This window comes from Acanthaster planci, linkage group LG07, assembly GCF_054643075.1.
Source record: "Acanthaster planci isolate LZ-2023a linkage group LG07, COTS_SCS, whole genome shotgun sequence".
In the NCBI taxonomy this organism is placed as follows: domain Eukaryota; kingdom Metazoa; phylum Echinodermata; class Asteroidea; order Valvatida; family Acanthasteridae; genus Acanthaster; species Acanthaster planci.
The window spans coordinates 6,995,412-7,018,750 of record NC_141783.1 but is presented as its reverse complement, the minus strand read 5'-3'; the positions used below and the strand labels follow the sequence as shown (position 1 = coordinate 7,018,750).

The following is a 23,339-nucleotide window of genomic DNA, read 5'->3' as shown; positions in this document are numbered from 1 at the left end:
CTGCATTGAAAACTTTTTCAACACCTTTTCAAAATCTAATTGCCAACTTTTGTGACATGTATGCTTGAAACCTTTTCACCCTTGTATTACTTGTACATTACTGTATCAGGTGTTGTTGATAATCATAAGAGGAAGCCAAAAAAATCCATTCCTGCAAATTGCACAGAGGGTTTAGAACAGGAGCATCTGAAGAAAATATTTAAATCGTACTTTGATTTTTGTGACATTTATGTACCAATGAGAAGTTAAGCTATATGGCAGGTTTACACTTAGGTGATTTATTTAAGTCTGTGGTATGCGTATGAATCTCCAGATGATTATTTTTGCAGTGTAACCCCATGACACAGTGGAAAACGTCCTACAGGAGCAGTGGACCATGTTCAGAGTGCAATCAAGCCTGAAATGTTTACTCCTGTGTCTCTGGCTACAGGACCAATTTTTTTCCAACCCTGTTGTTGCAGTCTGTATGAATGAAAATGTACCCTCTTGAAAGCAGTCCATTGATCACTAAAATATGTTGCACTGATTTGGCAGCAGCAGCAGCCTGAATGGTAGATCATGGGTGGATTGGCTCGTGGGAGGGGGAAAGCAAGGAGGAACTAAAGAAGCATTGGGCAAGGGATAATACCGTGGAGTGCTGGTAACGGATTTGGTGTGGAGACGTACATGTATTCAATATGTTACTGTTGATTAAACACTAGATATTTCTCTTTCATTGGTAACTGCATGGGTATAGTATGAAGTTTGCCCTTGGAGGTGTTTTCCTACCTCCATGGTTTGACTAACATTGTCCTGGTGATTCCTCTCTCATTTCCTACATCAGTAGTCATTTTTCTTGTGACTAATTTGCCTGCCCTCCTCAGACTCACACTGATAAATGTATTGTTAGGGATTCACATAATCTAGGTCAAGTATGTTAGAAACGATAATTGTTACAACTTGTACAAAGCCTGCGTACCTGTCTGCACACAGAGTTATACTGAGTTCTCAACTCTGTAGTTCATCTGCATGCAAATAACATTGTCGAAAGTTTAATGTCTATTCCTATTACAGAAAAATAATTTGTGATGGACAATTTTATTCTTAAATTGACCAACTTTCAGTGGGGTCTGGCATTTCACCTTTCTTCATTAGAGGTCTAGCGTACGGGTACATGTACATTTATACTAGACCTGTACATGTACATTTACATGTATGTGGTCAAGCCATCAGCATAATATTCCCATGTGGATGATGGCTTACAAAAACAAATGGAATTTTGTCAGGCCAATCAAAATTCAGTGGAGAGGATTTGCCGTAAGCTGGAAAGCTGCATCATGTAGGAGCTGTCCATTAATCTACATTTCTCGGGTTTGCATCATTGCCAGCACATGTATATATAATTTGCTGGCCTCGTGACTGTTGGCATGATTCCTTGCCACAAGGCATATCTGTGGCTTTCAAAACCTCTCTGAAGCAGCTCTTTAACTCAGACACTTTGGAGACTTACAATGAAGTGAGGGCTCAGGTGGCACAGTATCAATGTAGTCTTCTGGGGATTTACACCGCACATGTAGGATCAAGTCCCACGGTAGTATTATTCCAATAGGGAAGATAAAAACCCAGTTGTTTTTGATCAAGCTAAGTTGTTCTTAATTTATATAGAATGCTGTTGGGGTTCAATCAAAGAGTAACCTCTGAAAGGTTGGAAAAAGCTCTAGTAATTGATTGTGTGCATGGACATACATGTAGCTACCCTCCATGCATCCCAACCTAAACTTTTTGCAGCATTAAAGACACACAACCACCTTTGCAGTGGAATGAAAACAAGGGTAAATCTAGAGGGGCTAGGTTACTCTGACGTATTGAATATTATTGTATTGTAGAAAGGCCGAAGCAGGTACTGGTAGCATGAGCTTTAAAAAGTTCTGCACATCCAATTTAATGCAAACAGAGCTAATGAACAGGTGAACTGTTTGATTAGCTTTTAAAAGTTCTGTACATCCAATTAAATGCAAGCAGAGCTAATAAACAGGTGAACTGTTTGATTAGCTTTAAAAAGTTATGCACACCCAATTAAATGCAAGCAGAGCTAATGAACAGGTGAACTGTTTGATTTATGAGTAAAGCATGCATTTCTCTTTAACGCGTAGGAGCTCATTTGAGTTACTCACATTTCAAACATTTTAGTTTGTAGTGCTTGATTGTCTTTACATACATATGTAATTGCCCATCACCTTTGTGGAAATTGAGTCCTTTTCAAAGTGCCCTAGATATGAAATGAAATGTAACATGTCAAAGTAGGAGATTATATGTCTGAGAAACTAGATAGTGACTCGGAGTACATTTACATACATTAAATTATGGGTTGGAATTGGAGTAACTTGGAGGAATAAATCTCCAGTCCAAGTTCTTCTGCAGACATTTGTTATTTAAATTTTTGCATGGACAATGGGACGTTTGCATTCCCATTCAGTCAAAGTGCATGTATTCAGTTAATACAGTGTCATCGCTTGATAGGCTTGATTGCTACCACAACACCTTATGTGTAAGTACCTAGAAGACTTGTTAAAATCTTTTATTGCTTCTCTACTCGTTAAATGACCTCCAAGCATTTACTGCATATATGTTTGTCCCCTAAATGTCTCTCCTCTGCAGCGGAGATGTTAGGAAGGCTCACAGCATGGAGAACCTCCTTCAGCAGACAAGTGACAACAGCAAGGCCTCCTCCATTCCTCCCTCACCAACTGCCCCCCAGAAGCTGCACCGCAGCTGGTCGGCCAAGAAGCGGAGCAGCAGCAACACGGAAGTGGACACTGGGGCTGGCATAGGCAAGGACAGGACCAAGAGATACTCTAAACAGATGACAGATAGCCAAGGTAGGGCAGGGCTCTCTGGGCTTTGCTTGATGGACCTGTATAATACATGAAAAATGAGTTGTAAGAACTCACTGAAATCAACTGTGATCGGGAAATGTACTACATTACAGTATGCATGATTGTGCAAAATTGTCACTGCATTCAGTGAATTAGCTTACATTCAAACAATGGTATGCTTGCCAATCACCTGGTAGCCAAGCCGTTACTTTCTGTATTAGGCCAGTGACGATAAAAATCACTTTTGAGTGGATATTGACGCCATCATTTGACTGGAAGGCAAGTTCTGAAACTGCTAAATTTGCAAGCCTTTGTGGTTGTCCCTTTAGCCCAGTATAACATGTGCAACTTAAGTGTGGTTGTCTCTCATTATGTTCGATTTCTTTTCCATTGTGGAATATTGCCAGATCTCAAAGTGATTTGTAAATTCTGAATAAAAATAAAGTCGCTCCATAAGAATGAGGGCTGATTAAAATGTTTCCTGCTCTCATGATACCATGCATGCAATCAGCCAATCAGCCAGGGATTAGTCTGTGAGTGAATATAAACATGATATCCCCCCCCCCGGTAGGTTGGTTTTGAAATCTATTTTGTGTGTGTGAAATATAACAAAAAAAACACGATTCACTCAAATTAATTGTTCAGTTCAGTCAAGTTTTCTGTCAACATGCTGGCTTAATTTTTTCTATTCAATATACACATAAACTTCATTTTCTTCGATTGTTTTGCTCAAGCATGGTCCAAACACATCAGCTTTTGGTCAGCAAAAAATTATGTGGCACCCTGTTTCACCATGTACCCTTTTTTGAAGTCACCAACCTTACGGTTTGACTGTTTATGTTTTAGCATTATTCGATGCAGTGGAACACCAAGACTTAGACACAGCCAGGCTCATACTGGAAACCAACGGACTGGATGTCAACCAGGTCAATGAGGATGAATTTACAGTGCTGGACATTGCTGTCATGACCAACAACATGCCCATGGCCAGACTGCTGCTGAGCTGTGGTGCAAGAGAAAACCCGAGATGTAAGTTGACTTCTATGTTGGGTAATAGGAAAAACAAAACATTTTTGTTGATCTGTACCTTCTTACCCCCAATTTTGACATAGAAAGTTTGGACACATGCTTGAGGCTCTTAGGCTGCCATATTGAAATTTATAGTGCTTTGTGCACATTCAGATGAAGTCAGCTAAGTGTAACCTCATTGTAAGCAAAGATGCAGTGTGTGCGTGTGGTATGTTTACCGCAGTAACTCGTATTAGTGGTTTATGCAACAAAATCAATTGTTCATACGTGGCATCCGTACCGGGTACTATGAGGCTGATTTTGGTCAACATCAGTTGGTTTTCAGTAGTTTCAGGGAAACCAGCCATTTCTTTTCCTCCAGGAATCTCATAATGAGCAACAAAATTGATTGTTTCCATCAATTTGAGCAGTTCTTATGAAAGATGCTAGAGCCAGCAAACTCAACACACTAATAAACGAGGCAGAAATGCGGGTACAGGAGATGACGTCTCGTCTTGTCAACATCGGGCTGAACAGTGCTACAGGTCCCACAGGCTCCTCCAAGGTATGTAAGCCTCAAATATTTCTCCTTTTCACTGATGTATTTCTTAGATTTCTTTTCTGATTTATTTAAAATAAGAATTAATTTTTCTAATATTTACTCCCACCAGTGTTGTAGTCAGATACTGCCTAATTCAGTATTGAACTGGTTAAGTGTGAATAAAGCTGGAGTACATAGGCATTTGATGGTAAATGCACAGAGGTAAGATTACAAACTGAATGTAAGACTTCAGACACTCCCAGTTTTGTAAAATTTAAGTTTTAAGGAGAAAAGTACTCAGCCAAGTACTTTGTCCAAAAAACTTAATTTTTATTAAACAGCGATAGTCTGAAGTCATCATTTTACTTTGTAATCTTACCTTTGTGCGTGTACCATCAAAGGCCTATGTACTTCAGCTTTGTTCCCTCCTAAATAGTTCAATTATTTGGCAGAGAACTTGGTACCAGAAAAGTACTCGACTACAACAACACCGACTCCCTCAATTCTCCTGCTTTACTCAACCAGGTTTTACCATTTAAAAATTATCACTTTTCAAATGAAATATTTAGAACAGTTGGTCAACAAAATTTTCAGCCTCCAAAATGATCCTGATAAACTGTTAGGGGAAAAAAAATTGATTTCAGAATTTCACATTTGTTTTCTTTTCCATTCTTTAACATTGCACCGTTAAAATGCAACAGGTGCCAGGTGAAGACCTTCTTCTGTTTCTTTTCTTTTTTTCAAAAATGAGGATAGCTGTGTTAGTCTTGGAGAGGCAGGCATTTGTGAAATTACATTTAGTGTGTTTGATTTAATGCTAATTTAATCAGTTTGGTTTATGTAAGGCTTGAAATTGGGCCTAACCATGCTGGGGCAAGTACGGTGTAATGCACAGCAGCAGCTTCTCCCAGAAATGATGAAGCTCTAAAACTGTTTGACCAAGTCATGTTGAATTAACTTTACACAGACATAGATTCTGCTTTACCCTGATTTTATTTTAGACTTGAAGTTCGAATATGAGATCTTAAATGAATTGATCTATAATTTCTCAGCAGTATGAAAGCCAGTCACTCGTCTGTTGCTCTCAACATCTGGCAACTTGGGAACATTTCAGAGATTTATGGGCATAGCACATTATAACTACTTACTACCACAATCCCTGTGAGGCTTTCGGCTCTGGAAGCTTCTGTGGAAACTATTATAATTAGTAATAATAGTATTTGCAGGAAAGATGAGAATGTAAAGGTTGACAGAGACCAAATGAAGAGTACCTACTGTAGATCTCAATTTGTTCACATTGTAAACTCTGCATTGATAAATGGAAAAGGACTCTGTAGTACCATTTTCAATGGCTGCATTTGTGTTTCTGATGACTTGCTAACACACCAATGGGAAGGAAATAAACAACTGGCACGTACTGTGTTTGTTCATTTAATCATTAGAAGAGATACAGACTGCCAAAAAGTAATATGTTCATCATCATTTCCCTTTGGTGATCCAGAAAACTGACAATCAAACATACATGTAATGAACATGAACATTCACAGTACGTTCCATTTACAAGGCAGTAAATTTCCACTGAGTGTTTTATTTGCCGGTAATGAGAATGAAAAGTTCTCAAAGTCGTAGTGTTATTTTAAAAATTATATTGTGCCTGAAATGTACTCTGTAAGGCGAATAGAACCGTTGGAGATATTGAAGAAGAGAAGTCACGCACATTTTCCTGAACTTTTCCCAAGAGAGAAATCCTTCAGTAGTTTCAGTGCAAATAGACATTGTTCATCACTCTGGAGTGCATGTAAATTGAAACCCAATTAGTGTGGAAGTCTAGCTTCTAATGCTTGGAGTTACTTAAATTCCCCTGTTGGACACTTATGGGAATGTGGTAGTTTGGCAAATATGGGCCAATTCTGCATATCGACCAACCGGCCAGTGATCAAGCACCCCTAGTACCCATTATTTGCTTTGAGGATGGTGTGTCCTTATGAACTTAGCACTGATAATAAATATCAGTAGCTCATATTCAGATGCACTGGCTTTTTAATCATGTTCTTGAACATTTTATTTGTATGGCCAGCTGTTATACTGAAGTGACTTTTTTTTCTCTGAGCTGAGTGACACTTTTGGTCTTGTTGGCTTAGGTTTTTGCCATTCTTTTTGAAACTTTTCATTTGAAGATGGATACATGTAAATAAACATTTATGAAATAATTGCTTAATGTTTCCTGTCTGTAATTTGAGTACATTCAGTAATACTGTACACACCTTAAAGGTGTATAAGCACTTGATTTATGGTTGACTCGCAGATGTATAACAAGGTATTAGGTGATAATCAACTGAAAGTTTGAGAGACGAACCTGTCAAGAAATGAACCTGCAAAACAGGATTGATTTCTGAAAATGTGGGTGTTGCTGCCCACACTGTTTAAGCATCAATTGCTTGCACATTGGATTATCTATGGGATTTACCATATAAAGTTGTGTGGTGGTTCTGTGTTTGTTGATTCAGGATCTTGAGAAGCATTTGCGCGACTGGGAGTGGAGGTTTCGACTGCTGAAAAGGATGAAGGCTGGCTTTGAGCATGCAAGTAAGTACAATCACAATAAAAAGCAAAAAGACATGAATCTCTGCAGGGGTTTGATACCCAAAAGTTTGACTTAATGTGCAGGCCAAGTGAGCTGTTGCAGAATGGAATCCATTCACTAGGTGATCAAAATATCATGTCCAAGAATTTTTAATGTTTTTTTTCCTAACATTCAATAGTTTTGACCCATTTATCAGGGATTTCGTCAACTAGGTTTTGCTTGCTATTTGCACTTTCTGCAAGATGCTTATTATCATACAGTGGCCGTTTGGGAGACAGCTCAAGCCAATTGTTAGCTCTTTCAAGTCCTGAACAGTCACGGCATTTTACAGCTGTCCCTGTTATGATCCAGTGACTGGATGTTTTGTTGATACTTTTTCATCCTCCAATCTCATCCCTACTGCTGACCTCACCAGTTGTGGGATTTGTCAAATAGGATAGCTCAGGTTTTAAAGTCATAACATTTGGAGTTTGCAATATTGTATGATGTTATTTCACAAAAGAATCGGTTTTTTTTCTTTCTTTCAAGAATTGTTTTAGTAATTAACAAAGGTCAGATGGATTAGAAGGGGAATGATAAGACCCCGCTTAATCTTTTGTTTTGATTGCAATCTTAGCTGGGAATTGGACATTGATTTTGCCATGCAGTTTTGTCATCAAAACACAATTTCTCGACCTTCCAATCTTCATTTTCAGACCTTGTGGTGTTTTCCGTGTATGTTGTGTAATTGTAGTTAAAGCAGGGCAACAAAGGGCCGAAGTATCAGCTTTGCAGAGGGACAAATACAGATATGCCACCTTTGCTTGGATTGACTGATCTCCATGTTTTCACTTTCCAAGTACACCCCAGAAAGTTGTTGTAGCTGTGGATTTCCCCCTCCCCCGACTTCTCAGTCGCTTGTCTGCATTGTTGACTTTTTTCGCAATGTGACAGGTTATGCCTGCAACATCACAAGTGCTTAGAGCATTTCTTTGAAATGTTTCTGCAGCCAGTGTTTTTAGGGATTGTATAACATGAATCAATTAGTGATGGAGTGGAATGAGTATGTTTTTGGCATCTTGTTCTGCTATGAAGAATTTATAATGCTATTTCCTTTTTTGCATGTTATACCTTTTGTACACTGACAAATTTTACATTGTATCTTATCGGAGTGAATCTGTACTTGATAAAATGTGTTTCAAAACTTGTGTTTTTGGATCAGAATTTTTTTCCTCTCATTACCAGTGCTCTGTTTCCTTCCGTCATACTTACATGTCATAGTACCCAGGTGTGTTTGTAATGTATCTTAAGTAGGTTCTGTAACATCAATTGAGTTTGTCACGGCATTGCATTACCCTGGCTAGGATGATAATGTACCAACATGGAGGCATGGAAGGCCCAATTACATAGAGGTGCCAGTGTGTGACGGTTCTTGTGTTGTTTATCACCATTTAAGATTTGGTCTGATCTTTTTTTTTGTCGGGGGGGGAGGAATATAAAAGCACCTGACAGCATGTTTTTGCAAAATCAACCTGGCTGTGTGATTACAACCTGGTGTAATCATTCTTCACCAAATAAACTGAAATCAGCCAAATCACAACAACCTCCATAGGGCAAAGTTCAACTAAATCACATTTTCTATTTTTTTTAAAGAGACAAAGTTGTGTTCCATAGGCACAACCTTAGCAGTTAAGAGCAAAACCCTGGGCAAAACTCATTTTTACCGCTTTCACAAAGAGACAAAGTTGATTGTGGAAATGTGTTCAAATGTAACAATTTTGCACCTGGCACGCACTTTTACATTCTTTCAGCTTTGACCTTGAGACTTTGATTGATTGTTCAACAGGATTCTTTTTTAAAAAACTGCTAAAGGACAAAATTCATCATGAAGCCAGTTTACCTGTAAGCACAAATTAAAGTGATATTGTAATGATGACTGATAATCATGAATTTTGATGACAGGAGTGCCTGACCATCCAGCCTGTGTCACACTCAGCACAGCCAGCAGCACTTCGTTACAAGTCCGATTTGAAGAACCTCTCAATGCTAATGGGGCTGCCGTAACCAGATACAAAAGTAAGCAGTCATAAACCATTACTTCATTATCCCTAGGTTTGCTTAATGTATGTCATGTTCCTGCTAATGCAGCAGGTAAGAATTAAGAATTCCTTCTAGCTGTGGGATTTTTAATAATGGGGATTTTTGCACCATGTGATTAAAAAAGAGTGAAATAAGCCAGCTTGGTAAAAATGCTGCTTCTGAGAATTAAATAATCAACATGAAAAATATCATGCAAAAAAGGTTGAAAATAAAGAACTTTACAACTCCAAGCCCCATTTGAAGCAAATATTAAAAAATCAGCTTTTAACTGTCCAGAGTTGAATTCCCCTCATGGTGCTCTCTCTTGAATGTGCTTTCAGTTGAATGGAGTTGTTCAGAGGATTTCTTCCCTCCAGCTGGAGAACACATTTTGTATGATGTGAGGTATCCATCCTACCGAATACATGGTCTTAAACAGGTAAACAAATACTCAGAGGACCACCTGAGTTTGCTTTGCATAGTAATGCTACCAACAAGTGTTAAATTTTGTATTAACCAAAATGTAATCAGTGGCTGTAGCTGTGACTTTAATGCATCACTTATGAACCAAACAAATGCAATCCTGATGCATATAAGGTCTAACAGTTTAAGTGTTTCACTGACTTGCAGTGGCAGTTTGTTTCAGGTTTGAGAAGAGACAAGGCTAATGTTTGTATATTGAGAAGAGCTGTGTTGGTTTAATACCAGTTAGCACCTACCGTATGAGCATGCATGACACACAACAAAAGCCTTCGCTTTCTATTTTGTATATATGTTTTTCTGCCTTTGTAGGGTGTAAAGTACTATGTCAGAGTTTCGGCTTTTAACATGAAGGGTTTTGGCCCATCACAAGCACCCACCCCACCTTTTGCAATACCATCATGTAAGTATATGCCATTCTATTTTTTTCCCCTTTTCGATATTCACAGGGGCACAAGTATATCACAATCTGGTCGCATGACCACCCCCTCTGTTAATTAGGGATCCTCTATGTAGGTTTTTAAGCTGCCTTCATGATTTGATTTAAATATGTCCATTTCTGAGTAAATTAGTTTTGAAGTGCTTGTACCTCACATAATTCCCACTTTAAAGTGAATTTTTGGTCTATCATAGCTACCCTGTACTTAAATTGTCCTTGTCCTTGATTCAAAGATCACACGAAGTACCGAAATGTTAGGTACATGTATGATGAGGGTAATTCCAGAAATTAGGGGTCTGAAAGTGTGACATTTTAGTGTCTCTGTTACGTCTGACCTTTGGTATTTGACATGGAAATATCACCGGAATTGATTTCAAGCTACTATTTGTTTGGCAGGTACTTTGCATTAATTCATCACTCTTGGAAATTAGAAAATGTGTTCTGAACACAGAAAAATGTACCCTTAATTATTGGAATTACCCATGACTGTTTATTGCTTAGAAAGAGTTAGCAGTGCCCAAGCTCCAAATTTCAGCCATTTTTGCATTTTCCCAGTTTCCAGCCTGGGGACCCTTTACCTGTCCCTGTCCCACTTTCAAGCCAGGTATATATTGATTAGGTTTCCGTTCTCATGGCTATCTGACACGCTTTATTGATTCCTTCCCTCCCTCTCACCCCACAATTCTTTCTCTCCCCCCCCCCACCAACACATACATGTAGGTTGGAGGGACATGCATGGCAATAAGTCGCGTTTCAGTGGCCGCCTCAACATGATCGACGACTTGTTCCAGCAGGTCCGAGACACCAGACCCACCGACTCTGGCGAAATCAAGAGTGAGTGGTTTTACACGTTGCTGTACACTTCAACACTACTATGATCAGATGTAGAAACTGCTTTGCTCTTCGAATCAAATTAGGGCGTACCTACGACTATCGATATGTGGCCTGATAATTATTTTCAATTAAATGTAGATGTAGACATACACTCTGCTTTTGTGTATTCCAGATGAAAATAAGAAAGGCTTTGTATCTAAAGCTTATTGGGCTTTTTGTGGAAAGATTTGGCAATTTGTAACATTTGGAGGCAATTGCATGGAAGATACCCTTAATGATGTGAAAAATGTTGTACATTTTAATGAATCTAGATGGAATTCTGCAAAACAGTACAGAATAAATTTTTAACAGGTTATCAGGTGAAATAACAGTTAAATTTCAGATTCTGATTCAATAAATAATAAATGCAACCTTCTCCCCTTCTTTCTCAAAAAAATAAGAAAACAGAAAATTCATCTACTGCTCGTCTCACAGTTTCTGAAGCATAGTGAGTTTCAGTCTTGTTCTTGTATTCAAGCCGTTAGGAAAGAAGAAACTTATGGTCAGCAAAAGAAAGAGTGAAACAAGCACACTAGAGAGGTTGCTTCATCGGAGTTTGGTTTTGTTCTTGTTGATTACTCGGTGTTTGCAGGAAGTTCACCCAGAGCATCTCCAAATCAGGTCCGACGGACTGTGAAAAAGAGCCTCAAGAATTTCTTCCAGTCAGCTCCAAAGTTTCAGAAACATTTAAAAAGGTAAGTTGATAGCTGTTCTTCATAGCTCAGCTGTTTTGGACTTGCTTGATGTCAGTGGGTCGGTCTTTGTGTACCTTGAGAAGGGACTTTATCGCAATTAGCCTTGAAAATAGTGGCTTTGATAAACTATACCAACGAGTTATAACATTTTGACCAAAATATGCCTGGCGCTTTGTTCAAGCGAAAACATTGTATATTAACCTTGTTCCTTTCAAAGATCATTTATATAAAATCAATCAAGATACCGAGGCCTAGAACAAATAAATGCGTTTGTAAGTACATTGTCTGTCTGAACTTCCATTTCCTGCATTTAATTCAGCACAGAACTTTACTGGGAGGCTGCAAACCTGTTTTGCCCTTATCTCAAACTACTCGAAACCTGAGATATGATGCTTTTTCACTGACGCAACGAAATATAAGTGGAATACTCCACAATATTTATTATTGTACAAGACTAATGTGTACTGTAGAGGTTCTCTCATTTGAGTTTAGTAAAACTGAAGTCAGCATGATTGGATTTTGATGCTTTTGATTTGTTCCAGAGGAGTGTACCTGGCTTCAGTGATGTACAGTGATGACAAGGTCCTTGTAACTAATGAAGACCAACTCCCCATCGTGGAGGTGGATGAGACCTTCTCCAGCAGCATCCATCAAGATTTTCTTTGGTTCTTGAAGGTTAGTCCTGTTGTTACTGCCTTTTTTCCTGTGACTGACAGGCTGAAATTACTCAAGTCTGTTTGGCAAAATCCAATGCACTGCACCACTAGTGTTTGCTTCAAGGAGGCCACTCTCATATGTCATGGTTGACTTCTTGCCTACGCTGTGCTGCAGTTAGTCATCCATACATTGCTTATGTGCGATATTTTCATTGAGCTCATTGGTATTCACACAGAAATTTCCGTCTTCAGAGTCATACGTCAAAATAACAAAGCTGTCAAGTTTTATGTCAAAAGAATTCCAGTATGTGTGCTAATGACATTTCCCACAGTGCCCTGTGAAAATGGCGTCTGTGGGGAAACCTCTTACACTGAATTGTGGCTGTTGACAGCGTGGTTGTATTGCTGTCTGGTATCTAGGTTGCAGGTACATGGGAAGATGTGGACCTCCTACGTTCTGACCTGGAGAGGACTAGTGGTTCCTCCCCAGCCATCCTTTTCCGTGCCAGGCTTCTCCAGGCAGCATCTCTCCTCCAGTCAGCCCTGGGCACCCAGGACCTGGGCCAGGTCTTCTACGAGCCTATCCGAGATAGCCATGGTATCATCATCATCACCATTGTAAACCAAATCAGGGTAGGGCTTTCAAAATATTCTCTAGTGACAAGTTCAAGCAATGACAATTTGTTCACCACTGGTCGACTTTCCCTGTTCACTTGTGTACAATATATATCTGCAGGGTTCTTGTGGTCATGGAAAATCATGGAAGAAAAAGTTGTCCTGGATTGTCCTGGAAAAGTCATATAACAGATGGGAAAAACTTTGAGACCTGGAATCCAGTTAGCAGAGGAAAAAATCACTGAAAACCCATGAATGTCAGGATCATGCAGGGGTTATTTGATGGGCCACTTTGGATGTGATAACAGAATCATGATGAATTTACACGCTGTCCTTGTCAATCTACAGTAGTGGTATTCTTCCAGTTCCCAATACCGCACAACTTTTCTCTGCAACATGGCATTAAATGTCATAAGAAATTGTCATATTTTAGTCCTGGAAAGTCCTGGAATAGTCATTGAGTTTGGTTGTGAGATCTCTGAGGTAACCTTGTCCTGGGTACCATGCAAAATGTACCCTTAACTTACCCTTTTTCACAGTTATTGGAGGCAAATTCAGAAATGAATTCAGGAGTTGTAGCGTGTTAAATGTTTGAAGTGAAGTCATTGTTTTCTTGGTTCTGGTAGCTCCTGACATAATTCTTGTGTAGATTCTTGAAAACTGAAATTTTGTACTTTGGTAAAATGACAGACTGCAGACACTAAGTGTGTTCTTCACGGGTTAGCTGTGTTTTGAACAGAATGGTTCATGAAGAATTTTCTCCAAGGACCAAAGAATTGATTTCATCTGTTTTCATCTATTACCATTCTGGAAGGCTTCATCCGTATTCACTGCACATGTGCACCATGTCGGTGAAATATCTGGGTTTTTTTTTTCAAAACCTCAGCGTGCTCTCTGGCATTTAAGAATGAGAAATCAGTGAAACATTGCTAATGTGATTGATGATTAATGCTCTTGATTACAGGTTTTGCCTTTACACTGACGTACATCAATTAACACTTTATTCTCAGTGCTTCTCAGTGCAGATTGGACTGGCAAGCTGACCTCGGTAAGCTCAGTGGTCACGTGGTTTAGACATCTGCACTAGTAAGCAGGAGGTTATAGGTTCTAGTCCCATCCGAGTAAGCTTGCAATTTTCGCAACTCACGGACAAGCACTGAGAATACAGTGTTAATTAATACACGTCGATGTGAGGGCAAAACGTGTAATTAAATTAATATCTCCTGACACAAAGTACATTTTGAAATAATTAATGTTCTTTGTAGGACCAACGGGTAATGCAGACGATGTCATCTCTGAAATGGACCAATATAAATCGCATACAGAAACGAAAGTCAGTGAACATGGACAATCCTTCAGCTGCAGAGATGCTGCTAGCCTCGTTGCCTGTAAGTTGTCTTTTCAGACTGTGCATGAAATCCCCTTAATAGTAGTAACACTGCAAAATTTTGCAGGCATGTACAGATGCTGTAGTGCGTTTTGAATTGTGTGACCATGCTCATGGGTCCTCTCATGAGAGGCAGAGAAACATTCAGTTGAGAATTGGCATTACAGGCTCTGTGCCATTGTATCCTTTCTTGATTCCCGTGATTAGGTCACACTGTGCTCTTTTCACTTCTCAATTCCTGCACTGCATCCGTACCGACGTGTGCATCCTTGTGTTAATCTGATTCATTCTAACACTTTCTGAATTTCTTTAAGTTCTAACACCAGCAAATGGGTAGGATTGCTGTTGAATCATCTATTTACAAAAGGTTGGGGTTTTGGATCCTTTCCTTCAAGCGCCAATAACATGACACCGCTTGACAGAAGGCTAACCAAACCTGAAATTATTGTCTCTAATGTTTAATTTTTTTTCTCACAGGAGAAGATCTTGTACCATCAAGTGAGCGGCATCAAACTCACCAAGGGTTTGTACCTAGGCTACTTGAAACTCAGGAGTTCAGTGGACACAATACGAGTCCAAGTCCCTGAGAAGCTGCCCAGCGTGCTGCCTCATGTCAAGCTGAGGGACAACCCTAATGTCTCTCAGGAAGAGTGGGAGTGGCTGCATACATTGGACAATTGCCAGGTGGGTGTGGTCTAATAGTGCATTTGGCAGTATCTGTCCTGTTTTGAAGCACCCCTTCACTGGAACAAAGGACACATAAGTTGGGAATTGGTTTATCTGGGTACCTAGCGCACATGCAGACTTCAGATTTCAAGAGAAATGGGTCGTGATTGCTTTGTGCATCCCATGCCAAATGCATATAAACCTGTGTGTGTGGGATGGCTTCCCACCACAGGACCTCCATTGCTATGCCAAAGCATGTCATCTCTTGTTCCTGCAGAGAGTGGATTGGGTACTGCAGTGAAGTGGATTTTCCAGTGGAAACATAGTTCAATATCGTTACATTTCTCCTCAGTATTATGCAAGAGCAAGCTGCATGTACATTAGCTTGCGGCAGCATTTACAAGTGTTTGTATGTGGGGCTACTGAAAAAGAAAGTCTTTGCCCGCATTGGGTTAGAGCTAGTGGAAGCACATGTACCTGTGTGTCTGTGTGTGGCATGCTGTATGTTCTTTGTAGCTTTGACAATCATTGTGTCTTTCCCTGTCTCCTTCAGTCCAAGAGAAATCCCACCAAGATCCAGGAGGATTTCCAGCACCTCCTGGCCACAGGGACGAGGAAACTGCTGGTCAAGATGGGTGTTAGTGAGGAAGAATCATTGACGTACAGACTGTGCGACCTGGAAGTCATTGAGATGAACGAACAGGTCAGTGCCTCACAGTGAATTTGTTGATGTTAGTCCTGACAAACATGGCTGTTGTACTGAGAAATTTCTTGATCCTTTGACATCCTCAACTGTGTTAAGAGACACTTTCTTTCAAGAAGCACTCAGAAGTATCCAGTACCGTGTTAAGTAATAGAGGCGAGATTATACCCAAAGTATTTCAAAACCTCCAGATGGACTTGGAGGATCTGGAAAGGTTCATGAAATAGGTTGTCATCCTTCCCTAAAATTTGCAGTGTTCCTCTGCATCATTGGCTTGTTCATTTGGAAGTAAAGAAATTGGTAACTTTGTTCACGCCACCAGAAGGTAATGAAAGTTTCACCTCCCATTCTCCCATCTTGATGGCTAATAGTTTTATTACTAGGATTTAGTACTGGTATTTGTTACCCGGTCCCATGTAGGTATCTGTTGTGCTGCTGTTCCCACCATCTGGAAGTGTGTGTCTTGGCCCAGGGACATCCGATGAGTGGATTGTCAGCAAAGACTACATATCTATCCCTGTGCCTGTCTTTGAAATGGGTAAGTATGAACTTTCATTTCAGACAGAAGTAGCTAAATTTCATGGTCCTTGACAGAATTTTTTTATTAACCCCACCAAAAAAACCTGTTAAAAACCTTTTTAAGATAATGTCCTTGATAGATCCTTAATCTGCCCAATTTTATTATATATTACCCAATTGTATTATATATTACGTAAACTTCTGAAGAATTGAGAAGTAACATAGTTTCACTGTGTTATTTTTTGAAGCATAGCAAATTTTAGCAACTTTACAGTAGTGCTTGGAAGGAACCAGTGAAGTCATTTGTGCATGGCAGACTTTGCCAAGTTTAATGAGCCTCAATATCATCATTGCTGGAGATGTAGTATTTTAAGTAGTTCAGATTCAAGGGGTCTAACTTCACACTTAACTCATTTTGTTGCTGCTTATGGTTGGGCACAGTTCACATGACTACCTACCAATCTGAGTTCATCCGTCGCTTCACCCGACTCTCCTCCATCCTGGATATTGACTCGCTGATAGCTCAGCAGACTCTGAGGGAAGCCTTCTCCACAGATGAGGTCAATGATGCCAAGCAGAGGTTGCAGCAGGTGCTTGACTACCAGCAGGTGGGTGTCAACATGCATAATTAGAGTCTCCTGTATGACGTAGTTGAAGACGCTTTGCCATAATATCATGACTCGTCAGGATTTCAAGCTAAATGAAGTGTGACAGTGAGTAGCTGGGAATTCTCTGTGTAATGTGTATGGGGAAAAATAGATCAAATGTCCTGTGATCTGGTTACACATACGTTTTGGTGTTTGTGAATGCAGAGTAACAACAGCTTGTTTCACGGATCATTTCCTTACAGGAGTTAGAGACGACTTGGAAAGGAATGCGATGGATCATGGATGTCCTTCAGTATGCGCGAGATAAGCAGCTACGAGGGGGTGTGCCCCTCTCAGTCCTCTATGCACCTCCGCCATCACCAGTGGACTCTCCCATGGATGTCATCAGCGACATGGAAAAGATATTTGATGGTGAGGCATTTTAAATGTGTTTCCTGCGATATAATCTGAGGCTTTCCAACATGTTTATAGTTTGTTTAATTGAGCATTACATTTTGGCACATGTTTTTGGTGTTCGTATGCGAGTCATTCGTTTAAAATTTTTTTTTTTTACCATGAGGGATTGATATACTGTATGCAGGATGTCACTGCCGACAAATCTCAAAAACCCAGGTAGAAAACCACTTGTTCGCCTGGTTTCACAAATTTGTCAGTCTAAATTGTGTGGTTTATGGCTGTTGGTGCCACCTAGGCAATACTATTATTATTTCATTGGTAACATTACCAAGGTTGTCAAAATTGCAGCAGTGCAATGTAGCCTGCAAGCCTGAAAAAATCCAATGGAGAGAGGGACTGAAGTGTCACAAGTGGGAGGAAAATATTAGGTGAATATTCAAAGGGAAGAAACATGGAAACGTTGGCAGGATCAACTAATATCCAATCTATTGGATGCTCTTGACCCTGATTACTTAGATTTAAAACTTGGCACACAACCACCTGTGTAACATTTGGCCCTTAGTTTTCAGGGGGTAACAAGGGATTCCCTGATTAAACTACTTTTGCCCTTTTATCATTCCTCTAGCAGAAAAAGACAAGTCCACCCTACAGATCCCCAACAATGGCCAGACCCAGCCCATGCAATTCTTGAATCCCAGCAAGGAGACCAAACCTTCTACCGGTATCCTCAGAGTCTTCCCTGATTACAACTCAGGTCTCGCAAAAGGAACAAGTATCAAGGTATTTTTATATAGGATTTTTCACACCATCACCATCGTTAAAGCCCAACCCTCTTTCCAAATACGCATGTACACCAGTGATCATTACTTGAGATTGTGAAATCTCTGACTATTGCATTACTTATGGCTGTACCATTTGTGAAAGCTTTAGTTTTGCTCACTGGCTTTGGTTGGGAGTAGCTGGGTATTTTTGGCCCAGAATGAGTCTGGATTGACAAAGTTAGCATGTGAAGGGTTTGAGGTAAAGTTGTTGCCACAGGAAGGCACTTAAATGTGTGTGTGCTGCATAGAAACATTTCCTATATCCAAACCAATCCACCATGTTTGCTCACTAGTTTATATGACAAGACTAGCTTTATATATCATAATTCAGCCAGTAAATAACCAAATGATGAAACCAACTGCTTACTTCATTTTTTTGTTGTTGTGTCATCCAATTGTAGTTGCATGTCACCAGTAAAACTACGTGTCGGGAGATTGTAAACTTAGTCATCCAGCAGCTGAACAAGGCCGTAGAATCCCATGGTCTGGACTCACCACTCTATCTAGAGGACCAGTGGAGTGAGTTCTGCCTTGTAGCCATCATCAGCAATAAGGAGTACCAGCTCCGGGATGACCACTGCCCTTTACAGCTACAGAACCCCTGGACCAAAGGCCACCTGTATGTGCGGACCAAAGACAACACAGGGAACCTGTTAAGCATGGGACCATCCACAGCAGTGTAACATACTGGTATGAATCAAGATAATTCAAAAACAGACTTCAGGTTAACACTGAAAGTGGTAGACGAAAAAAAAAACTCTTATTGCATTTAGTTGACACTTGTTGGATCAAAATTTAAGTGTTTTTATTTTTGTAAGTTATAGTAATTATATGTTCTGTTCAACAGTGTAACAGATGAAAGAAATGAATTGCAGCCAGAGCATGATCCCAAAGGGCATTCATTTCATATTTTACTTCTTTTTGTGTGTGATAAGATTTGACATGACCCACGGTAAACAATACAAATGCAGCATGGATATTAAATTTTTTGGGGCCACACCTTATCTGTTCAGCTCTGATTTTTCGGCACAAAATTTACACAAAAAGAAATTTCTGTTTGTGCTGCACCGGGGTCCATTGCTTCCATGATTTAAAGGTACATTCAGAGATACATCCACAGGAAGCTGAAGGGCTGTGACATTGTTTATTTTAGATAGTGGCCTTGTAACTTTACCCTTTCATGAACAAACAACCAAACAACCTTTTATAGAATGCACTGAATAGTTCTCTCCATGTCAGTGACTTTCAACCCACTTTCTGAGTATTATCTAATATATTTAGAATTTTTAACTGTAATAAATACATACTTTTTAGTGCCCTTTTAGGAACAAGCAAACATGAATGTCATCAAGAATTCAACGAATAACTGATTCTATAAACCTTCTCAATAATGAAGGGAGCTCATGCATGTGGATGGTAGATGGACCAAGATAATACATGTACATTGCTATTTGCAATTTCAAATCTGGTTTCCATATTGACACCAAGAGACACAGAGAGCACTGCCAATCAATCCCCGGGGATATGCAAAGATATAGAAACACTTTATCATGACTAATTGACGCAAACAGTCAACTGAATCAGGTTCAACATTGAGTCATCAGTATGGACCTATACAAATATGCACCCTGGCACGACTCTCATTTTGCCCACTATTACTGACATATGCAGCCCAAATTGTCAACAAAATAGATGAGCATGAACAAAATACTCCAAACTGTACTGCCGGTTTGGCTTCAAGAGGTGGTATTGCCGACTAAAAAAGCATTTTATCCGAAAAAAATTCTAGATTTTGGATGCCATTCTGTTTAATTTTCTGGAACGATGTCACACAGTGTCTGTTCCAGGACTGTCTTCATCTTGATGTCTTGTGTGCCGTTGGCGTTCATTACAACCATATGGAAATTAGGTTTTATGCTGATGATGACTTTTCACTGACTATCAGAGGATTACCTCATGAATGGAGAATTGATGTACTCGTGGTGAAAAATTCAAGTGTCCTTTTTGAACAATCTGTTTAACGTATATGGCATGGTCAGAAATAAGTCAAACAATTATGTGGGCAATGTGCTTCTGGTAAACTTTTCAAGGTAATCTTAAAACAGTGTGATGCAAGTTCACGGTAATGGTGGTTTGGCAAAGACATCACTCTGTTCTAGTGACTTAAGTCCGATGCTTATCGGTGGGGTTGGGTGTGGGTTAAAGGAAAGTAGCAAATAAAACTTTGGCAAGTTGTGTGTTGTTGAAATATGTCATGCCCATTCAGTTCACAATCATCTGAGAGTTAGTTGTTTTCACTCATGCTAAAGCAAAAAGTTACAACCAGTTAGGAAAATTACTTTTAAAATGTTTGTGAGATTTTATGGTATAATTTTAACCCAAACATGGTCTAGAGTGCAATATCCACAAGAGTACCGTAACCATTTTGTGAAAGTAAGACAATGTTTTATACTATACAGATTGCATAGTTGAAATTCACCTGTTTCACATCCCCATAACTTATGCATGTATAAGTACTTCCAGAATATGAGATGATGTAGCAGATTTCAGATTGGAATTCTTCAAAGGACTTCTTCCCTAAATTTTCAAAATGTTTCTTGTAGTCTGTTCATTGGAAATGATAGTTTGTTTCAGAAAAAGTCTTTGCATAGTTGTACCTTTATGTCTTTACAAAACACAAAGTCTGGAAAGACCAAACTGATTCTTGACCCAAGTGGTTAATATTTTACCTTGAAGGGACCTTATGGGATCAAGGTGCTTTTTTACTATCGGATATGAGTGTGCTTGATCAGTTACTGACAGGGAATGCATTTTGCAATTGTTATAAGGTGTACCAAACAGACCAAAAAATATTTGTAACAAAATTTGGAACAGTTTCAACATAAAGATGCTCTGTGCCAGTAGTAGTATGCATGTAGCTACAAATTACGCCAGCTGTGATTTCTCTCTTTTTTTCCAGCAAGGGTCGGGTTCTTTTTATGTCTGTACTCTGGCAGGTCTAAATAAATCCAGTGTATCTCTTGTTTTATTACTCTAAATATAAGTGGTGTTGAATTTAGCCACTTTGATTATTTGGAGATTGGGATAGGCAGAAAAGACAGCTTTGAACAATCAGTTGTCAGCAATAGCAGCAAAATCTTAAAAAGCTGTCCATTTTCTTCTCCAGATCTGAGATTTGTAATTGATGAAAGAATTCTGGTTAAGAAAATAAGCTGATACAAAAGTGTGGTCAGTTTTGAATTTTTAAACACCACGTGTGGATGTGTGGATTTTATTATTCTTTAGCCCAGGCGATGAACTTAGTGCAATAGTGCTAGTTATTTATTAGCAGAGTTCACCTTTTAGCTGAGATAGTGAAGCTTTCTCTCAATATAAATTGCCACAAACTTTTGAGTACCAAATCTTGTAACTTGCAATTATGTGTAGTCCATCCCTCTTGGCTGTGTCAATTTGAATTCTGATCATTTAAAATACTCACTGAAGTATATCTTTCTCGCTCTTAGAAGAGTTGCTGTTTTGTGCTGAAGACCAGCCTAAGAAGTTTATTTGTGATACGAAATGAATATTCATGCCATTAAGGTTATCATTTATTGAAATAATCTAGTGCACTCTCAGAAAGAAGAATGTCGGTAAAAATTTACATATCATTTAAAGACTTCAAAATGAGAGTTGAGTTTCAGTTAATTGCTCTGCATAATGCTGTTTACTGGTCCATATAAAATAAGGGGCTAACTTTTGTGTTTATTGTTTGTAGTTTGATCAGTTTTGTTCTTTTATTGGTTTTTTTTTCAGAAAAGGGTGCGTACCATTTAATGTAATTGTGGAAACAGAAACAAGTGTGTTTTTTTTAAACGTCAGGACAAATTTTTCCTATTTTGCTATTTGCATACAGTTAGAAGGGTCATGTCTTGTGGTCCTGGGAAGAGAATCGGTTTCTTTGCTAGATAGTAAACACTAAAATCAATCAGTGTGCAGCCCTGTGAAACTTACATTTCTCTGTTAAGTCATCCTTGGCCTGGTATTTTTTTGTATTTTTTCCCTAAATATGACAACAAAGCCACTGTCGGGGAACCATTGTCTTGCTTTAAAAGGGACCTTGCTATGGAAACTGAAACATAATTTGCTGTAGTATTTTTTTGGATACCAAAATATACTTTGAGCTATAAGATGTTAGTTTTAAGGGCAATTTTCATACTTTTTTCTAATTGCCTAGCAACTGTGCCCCCTCTATATATTCAGATATCTTATTCGCAGAATGAATCAGGGTTTAGAACAGTGTAATCAGTCTTGTTGAACAAAATAAACAAAGATTAAACAAAAAAGTCATCAAATTTTTAGATACAAATTGTATCAGTAATGGAAGATTAAATAAATTCAATTCATGAACTTCCTACCTTTTTTGAGTGCAAAAGTAACATTATGTGTTCCCATTGTGAAAGTTAGATACTGTATTGTAATATTTAATATACATGTACATGTACTGTTCATGTAAAGGATACATTCATTCATTAAAAAGTTGTATCATAGGATGTAAATAAAGAGTTGGCACAATTTGATTTAAGCAGTTAAAACGTAAATTGTACAGAGGATATTTATTAGAGAAGCACATGACAAAATTCAATAAAACTAATGATTTGTGTGCGATTTTATGAAGACTGGAAATGCGTAAACTCTGTGTATTTCTGTGGTTAGTGTATTTATCTACTTTGATATTGTCTTGATCATTAAACTATGCAGAATAGGGGTGAGACTGGGAAATGTTTCCATGTTTTCTCATGCCTATTACTTTTCATCTTTAACCCTCCCCCAAAGAACAAAACAAACAAAAAAGTCTGTCCTCTGTTTTTTCTGTTGCGTATTGAACTTGATGCGCATGTTTTCCTTTCTTCAGAAAAGTATGTGGAGTTGGGCTGATGCTAGAATTTACTCTTGCATCTACCCAAACATGAGAGGCTTTTAAATTTTTTTTATTAAAAAAATAATCAATTTTTCAAAATTTTTATCCACATATGAATTTATTTCTGTCTTTTCCCCACACAAATGAGTTATGTGAGGGCGTAGTAAAGACTAGCTGCAATCGACCTTCAACATACACCTTTGAGTCTCGGTTAACCCATTGAGGATCTAGAATAAGCACACATTTTTTCTGTCTTCAGTTGCACTATTTCCAAGGGTAATTTTTCTGCCTTTTGGTTTTTTGCTAATATTTTCTGTATGAGCAAAACTGATGCCATCTCAGGAAGAATGCCTTAATGTTACATTGGCTTTTACACAAAAAAGTTCAGCATTTTTGTCGATTTTGCTGGACTAAGTTTTCTCTTCTTTGTTTATCCATTGTTATGTGAACAGCAATAAGCAAGGATCATATTCATTTCTCAGAAATGTTCACAATTTGAATATAAAAACCTATTCAATGAACTCTGTCTGGGTGACTT

The 23,339-nt window shown here is 38.8% G+C and overlaps 1 protein-coding gene across 6 annotated transcripts in view; it reads left to right on the top strand.

Moving 5' to 3' along the window:
- The window catches only part of ankfn1 (ankyrin repeat and fibronectin type III domain containing 1), a 118,640-nt gene extending 96,074 nt beyond the window's left edge, over nucleotides 1-22,566 (top strand). For 5 of the 6 annotated variants that reach the window (XM_022233607.2, XM_022233608.2, XM_022233610.2 and 2 more), the window contains 19 exons: nucleotides 2,638-2,858; nucleotides 3,702-3,884; nucleotides 4,295-4,428; nucleotides 6,912-6,990; nucleotides 8,930-9,043; nucleotides 9,388-9,485; nucleotides 9,839-9,929; nucleotides 10,686-10,799; nucleotides 11,431-11,533; nucleotides 12,076-12,208; nucleotides 12,610-12,822; nucleotides 14,070-14,192; nucleotides 14,669-14,875; nucleotides 15,411-15,560; nucleotides 15,981-16,098; nucleotides 16,521-16,687; nucleotides 16,930-17,098; nucleotides 17,709-17,863; nucleotides 18,306-22,566. In XM_022233607.2, coding sequence (XP_022089299.2) covers nucleotides 2,638-2,858; nucleotides 3,702-3,884; nucleotides 4,295-4,428; nucleotides 6,912-6,990; nucleotides 8,930-9,043; nucleotides 9,388-9,485; nucleotides 9,839-9,929; nucleotides 10,686-10,799; nucleotides 11,431-11,533; nucleotides 12,076-12,208; nucleotides 12,610-12,822; nucleotides 14,070-14,192; nucleotides 14,669-14,875; nucleotides 15,411-15,560; nucleotides 15,981-16,098; nucleotides 16,521-16,687; nucleotides 16,930-17,098; nucleotides 17,709-17,863; nucleotides 18,306-18,587 — 2,854 coding nt within the window. In that variant the 3' untranslated portion in view covers nucleotides 18,588-22,566. The remainder of the gene's footprint in view (nucleotides 1-2,637; nucleotides 2,859-3,701; nucleotides 3,885-4,294; nucleotides 4,429-6,911; nucleotides 6,991-8,929; nucleotides 9,044-9,387; nucleotides 9,486-9,838; nucleotides 9,930-10,685; nucleotides 10,800-11,430; nucleotides 11,534-12,075; nucleotides 12,209-12,609; nucleotides 12,823-14,069; nucleotides 14,193-14,668; nucleotides 14,876-15,410; nucleotides 15,561-15,980; nucleotides 16,099-16,520; nucleotides 16,688-16,929; nucleotides 17,099-17,708; nucleotides 17,864-18,305) is intronic. The other variant, XM_022233605.2, reaches the window with a different exon arrangement.
- The last annotated feature ends 773 nt before the right edge of the window (nucleotides 22,567-23,339 follow it).